The following is a 15,337-nucleotide window of genomic DNA, read 5'->3' on the forward strand; positions in this document are numbered from 1 at the left end:
TAGGCATCAGTTTTTTTGATTATGTGCTTAACGTTCTCTAGAAGAAAGACTTCCAAAATGGCTGCACACTGATCAACAGTGTAACTTTAGCACTCCTAGTGTGAAAACAGAAACTGAGAAAAATGCGTCTCATTGAAAATATTTTTTAGTAAAATTCAGTTACTGGGTAGTAAATACACTGCCTGGGTGCCGGGAAAGAAGAAATTTGGAAAACCTGAAAGAAAATCATCCAGAAAAGGTGGAGTGAAAACACTGTCTCAGAAGGTTCTGTAGCTGTTAAGCAAAAATCAGTTTAAGCTTTAGCTTTGGTTCAGGAAATGGCTTCCAGTAATTTAGAGGAAAAAATAAATCAAATGTACTCCGAGGTGATTAAAGGAAAATTTTAGGAATATATCAATTCAGACACTGAAAGTCTGGAAATATAGAAGAAGCTTTAACTAGCCATTCAGTTGAGCTGATAAAACTGCAAAAATCAAAGGCTGACATGAAGAAAAAGCTGGCTGAATATGAGGTTTCTTAAGAAATATTTAAATGGTTAGAAGGCAAGTTGGCAACACACACACACACAAAACTGCTGTACCAGTAAAACTGGAAGGAACAGACTGTATTAATTTTATGAAAGCACAAGTAAGCAGCTGGACTGGTGTTCAACAGCAGAATTTGTTATTTGAAAGGGAACATAAAGTATATTCTCCAAACCTGGCCATGAGAAAGCAGCCAAGACACATATATTAGTAAAGATGCAATCATACCAGCAGAAAAAGTTGATCCTGACAAAATTGTGGCGGAGGGCAAAACATTAACAGTTGGAGAAAGTGTTTGTTGAAAGTGATTATTCACTGTATATCATACAGAAGAGAAGCAAGTTTATTCCTGCTATTAGGGTATGTCTTCAAAGGTTTTTTTTCCTGGAGGAGCAAACTCATTTGTTGACACAGAACATGCTAAGGAGGAAATAGTTTATCTAACAAAAAGTGAGTCAGCAAGCATCAGGGGACTGTGCTTCTTGTTCTTCTAAGGGAATGTTCATAGACTTTGCCAATGAAACCTTTTCCAGTGTTCTAAGGAAAATACTTGCGAGAGAAAAAAGCACAGAAGTTGACTAGAAGAATCAGCAGCAGCATCTTGAACTTGAACCAGAATCTGGTGTTGGGAGATGAAGACTAGCAGCTCTGAAATTTGTGAGTAAATAGAAGACTTACAGAGCATCTTATATTTGTAAAACATAGTTTTGAAGAAAAAGTGGCTGAAAAATGCTGTGCTTTTTATTGACTTTGCTTTACAGTTCACCCACAAGTTTAACATATCCCATGCTTTATATCATTAATATTTTGGAGGACAATAAAAGGGGGAAGTAATATAATTTTTTATTTTTAAAATTTGTATAAAATATTTTATAATATAAACTGTATGTTATATGTCGTAAAACAGTTGTGTAATGTATAGTCGAGTATTTTAAATGTTTGGGGGAATCTTTTCAGTGACTGTTGTATGTGTTAAAGATATTAAACAAGTACTTTTTAGTTGCAAGAAGTATAGCTTTTGCAGTATAACAAGTGAAAAAAGGCTTAACAAAAGTGAGTTTAGTGTTCATATGCTGGGAACTTGCCTGGTGGGATGTAAAAGTGCACTGATTATATGTAGACTAAAGATATTTTCTCTCATTATTTTACAAAGGTGAATGTCTAAATTACCACCTTTGATTTAAGCTGTAAATAGGTGTCTTTGTAAGCATGTGGGCTTTAAATACAAGACAAAATGATGAAAGCAGTGAAAATGCTAAGCTTCTTATAACTGCAAAAAGGGTGGCACAGTGGTTAGCATCGTTGCTTCATAGCAAGAGGTTCCCCGGTTCAATTCTCTGATATGGTGACTTCTGTGTGGAGTCTACCTGTCCTCCTTATATTTGCGTGTTTCTTTTGGGTGCTCAGCTTTCCTCCTACATTCTAAAGTCATGCAGTGGGTCGATTGGACACTCTGAATTGGCCATAGGTGATGGTGTGTTGTGTTAAAGAACTACTGCGGCTAGGCTAGCCAGAAAGTGTTGTAAACCTTGGCTCTAGATGATTTTCACTGTTGAAGTGACATCCTGATTCCATGTGGAAAAATGGGAGGGAAAGGGGCTGTGGATGTATCTATTGCAACTACAAAGATATCTTGTTTTTCACTAGCAAATGTTCAGTGGAGTCAAGATGTCTGCAGCTAAGGGCAGCTGTGCATTCTTTTCTGACTTAAATGTACAAAGACTTATTGCTGAGTACATTGCCATGGAGACAAACTGTCTGCAGACGCAAGCAGTTAATCCTGAGAATTCCAAGAATTCTTTGTTGAGGACAAAATGGCAATCAGTTCAGTGAAACAAATAGCTATGAATTTATGGGAAAGTTAGTAAGTGCTAACAACCTCCTTGGCAGACTTAATACATTAATGCAGTTAGTAGAACAGTGTACGTTTAGTTTCATTTAAAGACAGCCAGGGCATGTTTTCTTGGGGCCAAAAGTTAATGTTTTCTGAAAATATACAAGCTGTTTGTTTTTTTTTTTTACATCTTTGGGAAGAGAGATAAGAAGATAACAGACAGCAATCTGTGTAAGTGGGAACACAAGCTGTAGCATGTGCTTTAGTATGGGTGACCTTCATTTTAGATTCAATAATGCCTGTAGGGGGGTCTGTATTACTTCAGTGAAAATCCAAATCAGCAAACAGCATTTTTGGTTCACTTGCATTGAACATGCCATTTGTCGAACTGTTCATACTGAGATCGCTGTACAGTGAGGATCAGGAAATTTGCTCTTTCCCCCACTGTAGTGCGATCTCTGAGTTGGTATGTATAATTAGTGGGGAGGGGGGCACAGCTCCATACAAGAGTGGATTTTGATGAATGGCATTTCCAATGAAATGCCATTCACTAAAGTGATAAAGACTCTCTGTAGGTTCAGCTATCAGTTTTGAGCAATTGCTCCCTTCTGGAGGATTAAACTTCATGTTTTAAAGATGTACATAACTGTGTGTTTGTTGCAAGTTAACAGGGGAGATGTACATAATTGTGTTTGTTGCAAATTAACAGGGGATGACATGTTTTGTATATGTTTTTGTTTTTTTGAGGGTTTTCATTAAAACAAAGTCTTGAAATGTGATATAGGAGCAAATGGAGATGAGAGGAAGCAACATAATGAAGATCAGCTTGCAAATATTAGTATAATCATGCAACATAAAAGCCAGAAATAATTGAAGAAAAAAAAAAACGGTGATGTATAATAGGTGCGTCAGTAGCTTTTAATTATGATGGCTGCGCTGTCCATATTATCCTGGAAGATGAATGGCCTTACACATATTGATAAAAAAAGAGGATTGAATTATATAAAGTGCAGAGAGCAATGCTGGAGGAGATGCATTTGGAAAGAAATGAGAGTGTGAATTTGACAGTGTTTCAGAGTGGATATTCAGTAGACTAGCAGGGCTGTTCTTTTGATAACTCCAGAACACAAACTTTTAGCACAGTGATTCAGGCAGCTTAATGTTGAAAGGGTTGTCACCAGACTTATTGAACCTATGAAAGAGAAATATCCAGAGATCCTGTACAGGTTTTAGAGAGACTGGAAATTTTTATAAAATTTGTATAAAGCAGAAAAGTATGGAAGTAAAGGAACAGCACATATGGAAACATTTATGAAAGACTTAATTATTGCCAAGGTTAGAGGCTGTATTTTTTGCTTTTGAGAGGTTAGTGATGACCTGTTCCCTAGAGATAAGGGAAGGAGTCAGGTACTGGGAATGTCCTGATTTACTGATGGGGGAACAGAGGGGTGAAGTTTTCACTGAATCTCAGCAAGTAGGTTAGCTATATCTACAGCATTTGTGGTGTCCTTGACCACCAGTTCTGAACATATCTGGGTGCTTTCTTTGAGATTGCGGACATATGTGAAAGAAGGCCTTATGATTGTCTCTAGTAGATGTGGCCAATTTGGACTTGAAGTTGGCTTTACAGGACTTCACTACTGCTCCTATATGCGTGTTCAGGCTAAGGAGAGTGTGCTTCCAATTGGGCACCTACTCCTTGGTCCTGGACAGCAATGTTTTCCTTTTGTTGTATAGTTTATTTATTGCAGATGTCCATTAAGACAGGTTTGCTTTTCCTTGCCGAGGGTGGTTTTGTCTTGTCAGGTTTTCCTGATTCCATGCGTCTATATAAGTGCTCGTATAGTACTTTGGTACAGATTTAAAGCTGTATATACCATCCCCTCAGGAGGTTGTAGTCAGCTTTGGAGAAGTTTTTTTTTTGTTTGTGTGACCCTAGCTAGAGAGAGGGGGTCAGGGTAGATGCTGACTTCGAAAGTGACCACTTTATGGTGGGATCTTACCAGGGGATGATACTGAAGGGGTGCTGCAGTGGAGTTACTCATGCTGATTAATACCAAGTCCACTGTATCACCTCTTGTGGAGGTATCGACTAGCTGTTCCAAGGCATTTGCATTGATAAAATTGAGGAATGGCTGGGCATTTGCATTCTGGCATATGAGTAGTTTTTCCAGTCTATGGTTGGGTAGTTAATCGATAGATTCAGAGAGGTCCAGCTAGGTGGAATAGGCATCTTGAGTGAAATTCAGGGGGCCTGTAGCTAGCTATGATTTGAATAGGGGTCTTGCCAGCGATTAACTGCACCTAGAGTGTCTCGTGTGTCATACTGTTTGACCAGCCTGGAGGTGTCCGTCTTTAATATATATTAAAACTCCACCTTCTTTGGCTTTGCTGCCCACAGTTTGGGGTCCGAATGTATGATAGGATGAGTAACCAGGTAAGGCAGAGGTGCTCTCTGCAGCTTTGAACCATGTTTCTGTGACTGTACAATTAATGTCATCTTCGAGTTACGAATGCTTGTAATGAGTGCAGTTTCATGTTTAGACACCTACCATTTAGCAGCATGACCTACAATTTGCGTTTTGTTGAAATTTTTGTTGGTTTTATCGACCTCAGGACTTTTCCTAAAACAGGCAGTATGTTGGAGGCAAGGGCCTTTGCCAGAAGCCTAAAGCTCAAGTGAGACAGATGCAGGCCATCTCTAGCAAAGCATCATAGTCTGTTGATCATATCTTCCCAGGCTGTCTGGTACTGGATCCGCCTAGAATGATGCCAGAAACTAAGCCAGTTGTTAAACTGAATCATTTTCTGTTTGTATTGAGACATCATTCTGGATGACGGTAGAATGCTGCTTAAGGCTAGGGACATAACTGCCTGGAACATACATTCAGCGAGCTCAATCATGTCTGTCTTCATATAGTCCAGGGAGGATACGTCTCAAGTCATTCACCCCAACATGGACTATGACAACGTCATAACAGTACCTGTTGTTGGGAGACTTGAGGGCATGTATAATATGGCGGATTCTGGCACCTAACAGACGACAAACCGTGACTTTCTCCTTATCCAGCCTGGTGAGAGGCACATCTGTGCATCTCACAATGGAGTCTCCTGTTACTAATATGTTGGGTTTATGGTCAGGCCTTTGTGGTTGCGAGGGTGTGGAGGGTTGTGGAGTTTGTGTGTTTTTGCCTCTGAGGTCTCCTTTGTTTTTCTGAGGGTTTGTCCGTATGTCTACTTATGTACCCTTATACCTGCATGTAGGTCAAATATCAGATGTATGGCAGGTTTCAGCTTTTGCACCCTGGCTGGACATCCAGGTTATTTGGTGAGAGAATGCAATAGTTTGGAATACTGCAACAGTGATCAGCAGAACATCTGCTGTTATGGCAGGTTCTTATACAACTGTACTTTCTTCATATAAAGAAATTTTCAAACGGCTAACTCTTTGTAAAGGGATTTCACTTTATCTCCTGTCTGTGCCAAATAGCACTTCAGTTACATCAGCAAAGCAGTGTCGGGGTGTAAAACAGTGGGCCGTGAACAGTACTGAAGACTGCAGAAAGTGAGTTTTTATTGTGCGTCATGCAGACTGACTCGGATTCTGATTTGAAACAATGTGAGAGCTGAATAGGGAAAAAAAAAGGTCAGTAAGACCTTGATTATGGTAGTTCACACAAAGGGTTAAGGCTGTGAGCTGTAGATGTCCTTCAAGAATGCAACTGCAGTCCTTACATATGGGTTGTCCTGCCTCAGGCAGCCCTCGGTCGGCCGGATTCCAAAGTCTGGGTCCGGCGTCGGCTGATGTCACCTCCTCCCCGACGTCAGAGCGGCTGGGGTATAAAAGCATCAGCCGACGCCATCTTCCTCGGTCTTTCTTGCCGCGCGGTGCCCGAAGCAGAAGCAGTTCGCAAGTGCCGGTCGGTCAGCTCCTGTGTTTTACGTATCCGAAGTCATCAAAAAGCTAAGTACCCTGTTGGGGAACCTTTTCTTGCCTCAGCCAATGTCAGAAAAAACTGAAAAAGTTAATAACTGTGTGTCTTGTGGTAAACAAATACCTCATAAGGACTTCCATTCTTACTGCCTTCCCTGCCTTGGCCCAGACCACGACGTCTCGGCCTGTGCTGTGCCTGTGCTTGCTTCAATAAGTGCACACTCAGGCACCGGGCAGAGTTTGCTGAAGACTTTTTTGGCGAAAAATTCTCTTGTATCATGCCATCGGAACAACCGACACCACATATTTCCAAAAAACGGAAAGACCGGGACCGACATTCTCGGCCCGCGACTTCCACCGACACCACGCCAAAAGCTACCGTGAGTGCATCGGTCTCTTCTGAGGCGGTTTTTCCACTGCTCCAGACTGACGACACCGCTTTACCGATCACTTCGGCCCGGAGCCTACGCCGGTGCCGGTTGTTGATTTTCCACCAGAAACTGAAGCCCAAGATTTGCCTGAGACCATACCGGTGGACAAAGTTACTCCAGCACGTGGGGCGGCTAGGCCCCTTATGTCTATGTCTATCAAGGCCTACACACGTGCTAAGGCTTCCAGCCAGGCTAAGTCTCACCCTCCTAAATCTTTGCCTCAGCCCACTACTGATAAACAAATCATGACTTTAGCTGCAGATCTAATTTCCTTAATCAGAGGCTCCCAGGCCCATCCTGACAGAGGTTCTCAGCCACCTTCAGACAAAAGGCCCAGGGTTGAGCATACAGACACCCTTTCTTCAGATGAAGCCTCTGGTGACTCTGATCACTCAGATACCCAGGAAGAGTCCTTCCAGGCCTACGAGGATTCTAATGCAGAGGAATCTATTCCTTCTGCCTCTCCTCCTGAGGATATTTCTTTTGGGGAAATTCTCCACTCCATGAGAGAGCATTTTCAGTGGCAAGGCCAGGAATTCTCTGACTCCAGGAAACGGCTTCGTACCTTCCTTAAGCTTCCCCAACACAGGCCTTTAGCTATACCTCCAGTGTTAGATGTACTGGATGATGTGTACTCAGATTCGAGTACTTCTCCTGATTCTCTCCCCCCTGCTCCTGTCAAGCCGGACAGATACTACAGGGTTCCTGAAACTCATAAACATTTCTTTAAGGCCCATTCTGTTGATCTGGAAACAATTTCCCAGGGGCCCAAAGGGGTGGCCACATCCACGGCCAAAAATCCTTTGCCCTCAGACAGGGAAGCTAGGTCCCTGGAGAGGTGGGGCAAAAAAGTTTATACCTCAACCACTCTTGCCATGAGGGCCCTTAATTGCCTTTTTCATATGTTTCAGTATCAGGATTTCTTGATGGATGATTTGCAGAAAAAGTTAGCTTCTCCTGAGCCTTTAGATAAAAAGGCCTTGCAGGATTTGGTCCATAACACACAGCAGGTTAGCAATCATTTTCTTCAGTGTGGTTATGATGCATTGGAAGCTTCATGTAGGGCAGCTTTGACAGGGGCCGTCATACGTAGACATGCATGGTTGAAAGAACAGGCATTGCCAGATCATGTTAAAGTAAAGCTTCTAGATGCACCTCTGGAAAAACACAAGCTATTTGGTGCTAATGCTCAGGATGTGTTAAAATCAATTGAGGAAAAGGCTAAATCAGTGCAAACAGTCAAAGATTTCCTCCAGGTTCAGCCACCAAGGATCAGCAGGAATTGGCCTTCTAAGAATTGGTCCTTTCCAGACACTGACAAGTTTCAAAGGGGAAAAAACAGGCGTGCCCGAGGGAGAGGGCAATACAGAGGCTCCTACACGGGACGCCAATGGCAACCGACTAATCAGAGCGGTGGGGCAGGGACTTCTACTGCTCCACAGGGACAATCACAATGACTTGACTTTCACACCGCCGACCAAGGCTCAAAGAGAAGCACCTTTATGCAGAAAATTATCCTTATTTTCAAAAAATTGGCACATCTTAACAAAGGACAAATGGATTTTGGACGTAATAGACCAAGGCTACAGGTTCCACTTCCATACTTTACCAACAAGACAAGGCATGCCCAACCTGTCACAAAATCAAAGGGCAGAGGCATTAGTACAAGTTTCAAAGCTGATAAAAATCAAAGCAATAGAAAAGGTACCTCCTCAGGAACAAGGCCAGGGATTTTATTCAAGACTGTTCCTTGTTCCAAGAAAAGAAAAGCAATGGAGACCTATGCTGGACTTGTCCACTCTAAACACTTTTCTCATTGTACCAAAATTCAAAATGCTGACGCTCCAGCAACTCCTTCCCATGCTGGGCAAGGGGTCTTGGCTGGTTACTCTGGACCACAAGGAGGCATACCTGCATGTCCCAATCAGACACAGTTGCAGAAGATACCTCAGATTTCTTGCAGGGTCAGAGCGTTATCAATTCTCAGCATTGCCTTTTGGCTTATCTACTGCACCCAGAGTATTCATGAAATGCCTGGCATCAGTAATTGCACACTGCAGACTCTAGGGGATACAAATATACCCTTACCTGGATGACTGCCTTATACAAGCGGACAGCAAGCAAGCCTTGACAAAAAACTTGAATTATGTCATTCACTTACTACAGGCTTTGGGATACACAGTCAACTTACAAAAATCAAGACAACTGCCATCCCAGCAAATAATTTTTCTAGGAGCCAAACTAGACACAGAATCACAAATGGCTTACCTCACAGAAGAGAAGCAAGAGCAATTACCACATTACTTCAAAAGCCTAGCAAAGCAAACCCAGATGACTGCAAGGAAAATCCTGCAGGCCCTGGGTTTCATGGCATCTTGCATTCTACTGGTTCCACTGGCAAGACTACACATGAGAAAATTACAATGGTACCTAAAAAGTTTATGGTCTCAACACAGCCACAACTTAGAAGCAATTATTCCATTCATCCCATGTCTACAAAGGGAGTTTCTGTGGTGGGCCCAAGCAAGCCAGTTAAACAAAGATATGCCTTTCATCAAACCTCAAACAAGCCAAACCATTACAACACACGCCTCAGACCATGGATAGGGAGTGCACATGGAGGGCAGATGCATTCAAGGGGAATGGATCTCACAGGAAGTGCATCTTCACATCATTCAAAAAGAGATGTTAGCAGTAATTCATGCAATCGAGGCCTTCGGAATATATCTTCAACAAGGTCATCTGCTAATAAAGACAGACAACACCACTGTTATGTGGTACATAAACAGGGAGGTACTCATTCTTACCCCCTTTGCAGACTAACAATGACTCTTTGGGGAAAAGTCCCTGAAACTGAACATACAGCTGCAATCCCAGTTTGTTCCGGGCAGGGACAATGTTCTGGCGGACAGTCTAAGCAGAAACATCCTGGACCCGCACGAATGGATGTTGCATCCAGACATTTTTGCACAAATAACTCTTGCATGGGGGAGGCCGGACATAGATCTCTTTGCTTCCCACCTCAATCATCATCTGTAAAAGTTCTGCTCGAGGACACACCATCCACAAGCCTGGAGAATAGATGCTCTCTCTTTCAGCTGGAACTCTCTAACAATCTATGCATTCCCACCTGTACCATTAATGACCAAGGTGTTACTGAAGATCAAAGCAGAGCAACCCAAAAGGCATCTTAATAGCTCCAGATTGGCCATGACAGCACTGGTATCCATTACTAAAGAGCATAACTTGCACCAAGCCGTGACCTCTGCCTCAATGGCCTCTACTCTTGACTCAGCACAATTACAGGACAGTTCACCCCAACCTGCAATCTCTGCAGCTGACAGCTTGGAGGGTTCCTTGATTTCTCCCCATATCTCTCTCTCCAAGGAAGTTCAACAGATATTACTGGAAGCACGCAGACCTTCCACCAGAAAGACTTATTCAGCCAAATGGGAGAGATTCAACATCTGGAATACCAACAAGGGACAGGATGCATCAGTAATGAGCATCCCACAGATACTGGAATACTTGACAGAAATGCTGCATAATGGACTTTCCTATTCTTCCATAAAAATACACGCTTCAGCAATTTCAGCAAAATACAACACTGATCTACCTGTGTTTTCACATCCTTTGCTAAGACAATTTCTAAGAGGGATAAAGAATATCAAACCTCCCAGAAAACCACCAGTGCCTGCATGGGACCTCAACTTCGTGTTAGAGAAATTAACTCTTCCTCCTTTTGAACCAGCAGCATCTTCAGAATTGCAATTTCTTTCCTGGAAAACAGTTTTCCTGTTGGCAATTACCTCAGCAAGAAGAGTTTCGGAGATTCAGGCCCTCATGGCAGTACCTCCTTTTCTCATTTTTCATCAGGACAGGGTTTCTTTAAGAACCAATCCTTCTTTTATGCCAAAAGTGATATCCAGGGTGTCTCTAAATCAAGCAATTCACCTGCCTACTTTCTTCCCCAATCCTCAAAATAAAGGGGAAAGGTTGCTGCACACTTTGGACATACACAGACAGCTACGCTACTACTTGGACAGAACAAAGGCCAACAGAAAGTCAGACCAACTTTTTGTAGCATACGCTCCTGCAGTGCAAGGAAAGGCAATTTCCAAACAATTTCAAAATGGATTGGACATTGCATCAGATTCTGTTATTCTTTTCATGGAAAGGGTGTGCCAGCCAATATCAGGCCACACTCCACCAGAGCTACAGCCACCTCCACAGCCTTCCTATGAGGGGTGGCTACAAAGGACATTCTAGAAGCTGCTACATGGAGCTCCGTGCATACATTTTCCAAGCACTACAACCTGCCTTTATATTCCAGATCCCGAGCAGGCTTTGCTTCAGCAGTCCTGCAGGGCATTTTAGCTACACCATCCTTATCTTAGAGCCTACCACCCCCAGCTTGGCTATGGTATTCAACCCATATGTAAGGACTGCAGTTGCATTCTTGAAGGACATAGTACAGTTTTGTACCTACCATAAATGTAGATGTCCGATAGATATGCAACTGCAGTCAGGTTTTCCCTCCCTCCTACCCCTCTGTGTATTGGGTCCACTTCCCTCCTTTTATACTTAGCTGGGGATATCTGTTATGGTGTATCTGTTTATTGCTATTGTGTATGTCTGGACTTTTTTATCCAGTTCTAAATTTAGCCTTCCTTGGAGGGCACCTGGCATCTGGGGCAAGAAACACCGAGGAAGATGGCGTCGGCTGATGCTTTTATACCCCAGCCGCTCTGACGTCGGGGAGGAGGCGACATCATGCGACGCCGGACCCAGACTTTGGAATCCGGCCAACCGAGGGCTGCCTGAGGCAGGACAACCCATATGTAAGGACTGCAGTTGCATATCTATCGGACATCTACATTTATGGTAGGTACAAAACTGTACTTTCCTGTGATACAGGATTTGATTCTCTCAGCCCTTGTCTTCTCTATGACCCTGAGCCAGTCAGCTAACCAGACATTGATCCCAGTTCATCCCTGAAAAGGATTGTGTTCCCCAGTAGGCTTAACTGGTTAAATAATATTGTTATAGCAAGGAAGATGGTGGAAATGGTTATGTTGAAAGGTACTGAAGAGTTTCTGAGTGCTACCTAGCTGATATTATAGAAACTGAAAATTTATGTGGGATAATGATTACATTTGAGGGTGGTTGAGTTTTTTTAAGTCATATTGCAAGAGAGCACAGCTCACATAAGAGACAGAATTACAAGAGCACAATTTTCACAGTCTGAGCCAGATCCTAAATGCCAGCTTCATATTCAGACTTCACTTGATTCTTTTCTTGATTTAGTGATCTTACTCGTTTGTACACTTATGGATTCTGAACTGAATGAATCACAAGCAGAACATAAAGATGCAAAATTTGCAACCTGCTTATGCCAGTCATTAGTACAGAGGAAGGTAATTACATACATATTGCTGCTGTGTCCGCACAATATTTTAAATTCCAAGTGCTATACCTCTTATCTTTCCACTAGAGAAAAATGTAAATGTGGTGTTGTCAGTCGCACCTTTATTCTCACATATTGGTCAGATCCGATCCATCGGATCTGTCTCAGCATTATGCTGAAGCTCGTGGCCTCCATCTAAGCTTTTCGGCTTTCTACCCCTCCTCTATTACCTCAGATCTCATTTGCCACTTTGCTGGAGATGTGGTCCTTCGCTAGCTCTGGACTAAGTGAGATGTTTTTTGTGATATTTCTTCATAGTTTTAAACTCTATTTAGCTTACAGTGCTTATTCTTGCATTTTCTTGTAGATTTATACCCTTCCTATCCTCTTAACATCTGTTTATTTATGACGTTTTCCCCTTTCTATTATTTAGCTACCCAAAAAGAGTTTAGTTTAGGTTTCTCTACCCAAAAAGAGTTTAGTTTAGGTTTCTTGCTGTTTAGAGTCTCCATTTATTTTTGTTAGGACTTCTCTAGCCTTCCACTTCTTACACATATATGTAAATTATATAAAGATAAACTCTTTATATAGTATAGAAGTTTATAATTATAGATACTGTTCATGGTATTGTTGATGTGATTTATAGCTGTACTGTTTATTCCGTATGTCTCAAAATGACGAGGGAAACAAACCATTATGTTTTAAAAAAATGTACTCCATGTGGAAAGAAAATGCCTTTGAGTGACACTCTCACTTCGTGTTTGTTTGGGGCTGTTACATTAGCAGGAGTCCTGCAGTATGTCACGCTTTCAATCAAAGAGCTCTCTTAGAAAAGTTTAACAAGCTTATGCTTAAAAGTATGATCCAAAGCCCCTTTGCTGAAGCTATTTCAGGTAACAAGCAGTTATCCAGATTTGGTTCTGCTTCGTCATCTTCCACTCAGAAGTCCATCAAACCGAAGAAAAGACCTCCAGAGTGACAAAAACTTTGGAACTGGCAGGAAAAATAGTTGTCTGCTCCAATGGTTCTTTTGGAGCAGTCAACTCACGAATCTGAGGGAACTTTGGAGTATTCCAAGTTATCGGCTCCGATTCCCTCAGCTCTGATAATTGGGACTATACAGAGCTGATCGCTATCCTTAGACAGAGCATCTTTTCAGCTCCTATCTCCAGTCCAGAAATCCCCAACCCTTTTGACCTGCTCAACCAGGAGTCTTTCTGATGATGTGGACAGGGTGGTTAAAAGGCTGTTGAAGACACCGGCTTTAGCCGAGTTACTGCTGGATCAGAGCCCAGGAACTTGAGATCCAATGAAGTCACTCCCTTCTACTGCTTCTCTTCCTCCTCCTCCAACCTGTCTCGAGTTAGGAGCAGGGAGATCCTGAAGTCCAGGGTGGGACCTTGTTGGATCAGAGACCTACTCGTTCTTCTTCTCTGACTTCGGCTCAGAGTTCCTATGTCTGTCAGAGCAGGAGGAATCTGGGAGACGTAGCTCACTGCCCAGGCCAGGGGCCAGGGATCAGACTTCCTTTTCTTCAGATCAGACCTTGCCTCTTGGAGCTTCGGCATGGTTGAGCTTGACTCCTACCTCGGTTTCTGATCTTCCTTCCTCAGATTGTTGAGGACCCTTGGCTCCGATGGCTTTTTCTTCATCTACAGGGAGTTCCTCGGATCAGGGCCAGGGAGCATTTGAGGCCATGAGAAGAGCTTTGACTGCATCTCAGTCAAGTGTGCATTCTTCCCAGGATCACCCTTCCCATCCACTACTGGTGCCTTCTGCCTCTCATTCACTCCTTCCACAAGGACAGCAGGATTCCAAGGCTCAGGATGTCCCAAGGGAGACCCCCATCTCTTGCAAAACTTCTCCAGATTGTCCCACTGAAGAAGTCCTTCAGAAGAGAACCTGCAAAGAGGAAGCACTTAGATTCCCCGGAGGAATCCGTCACCACAGATACTGACCTTAGTGAGGCTGAAGTCTCCACGGTCTCCTCCTGAAGATGTCTCTTTTGGAGACATTCTAGAAATGTTAAAACAGAGAAGTGACTGGGAGTACACCACCACTGCATGGGCAGACTTGGTATACCTGAAGGCTTTTGGGTCCCGCCCTTCCACCTTTTGGGCCACCCCACCTTCTGATGAGTTTGAGTTAATCTCTGAAGGCATGGGAGACCCTAGACACCATTGATCCTTCCCTGAGGAAGGAGACCAGATAAATACATCACTTCACCCACTGACAAAAAGTTTCTTAAGAGAGTTGTGGTAGATGCAATGGTTGTGATGACAGTGACTAACAGGAACTTTCAGAGACCATTTCCACTGTCATCCTCCTAATGATTCTAGGATGATGGATGCATATGAGAAGTGCATCTTTTATTTGACGGACTTTACTTTGCTTTTGCTAAATTATTTGACACATTTTACTAGGCTGCAAAGGGATCTGCTGAAGGAACTGTCAGATACCCTACAAGGAACTGTGGCTGATGAGGTTGCAGATAAAGTAGCCTCTCAGCTGGCCACCCTAAAATCCGCTGTTAACTCCTCCAGGAGGCTGATTTCATATGCAGCAGATAGAGTAATTAGAGCCACAGGTTCAGGTATCACTGTTAGGAGGTAAGCTTGGATGCGACTTTGCAATTTCGCAGAGCCCTTCAAGACTTCCTTTGTGGACTCCCCCTTCGATAGCTTTTCTTTTTGGGCCCAAAGTGAGAGAAACACTCACCGGGTGGGAACAGGAAGGCAAGACCTTGTCTGCCGTAGGAGTCCATTTTTCCACTCTGACCAGACCTTATCCCAATGGTCAAAAAGGTAGTGGAAGGATGTGATTCCAAAAATCTCAGTGGTCTTTACAGGACATACAGGGTGAAAGTTCCCCCAGAGGCAGAGGAGGGAAGAATAAGGGGAGGCCTGTAAAATCTGGGCTCTAGAGGTTCTATCCTTGGCAGGCCCTTTCATTACTCCTGAAAGGAGGTCCGATTGCTCACCTCTGGAGACAAATGGTCTGCTGTCTCTGCACCCATAGGCCTGGCTACACAGTACATATGACAAAGGGGTGCATCAAATAATATCCAGAGGTTACTTCATCCCCTTTGCCTATCCCCTTCCTCAAAACAAAAGAATCCCAGATGTGCCACCCAGTCATAGGGATCAAGCTACCAAAGAATTGGAAACGTTGTTAGACAAGAGAGTCCTCCAAGAAGTCCCCTCAGAC

At 43.1% G+C, this 15,337-nt stretch overlaps 1 protein-coding gene across 1 annotated transcript in view; it reads left to right on the forward strand.

The window, feature by feature from the left end:
* Window positions 1–15,337, forward strand: part of TMEM67 (transmembrane protein 67) — a 4,866,727-nt gene that overhangs the window by 111,934 nt on the left and 4,739,456 nt on the right. The window contains exon 4 of the mRNA XM_044066290.1: window positions 12,031–12,140. Coding sequence (XP_043922225.1) covers window positions 12,031–12,140 — 110 coding nt within the window. The remainder of the gene's footprint in view (window positions 1–12,030; window positions 12,141–15,337) is intronic.

Source organism: Protopterus annectens, chromosome 3.part1 (assembly GCF_019279795.1).
Source record: "Protopterus annectens isolate FY-2018-M chromosome 3.part1, PAN1.0, whole genome shotgun sequence".
NCBI classification, from domain to species: domain Eukaryota; kingdom Metazoa; phylum Chordata; order Ceratodontiformes; family Protopteridae; genus Protopterus; species Protopterus annectens.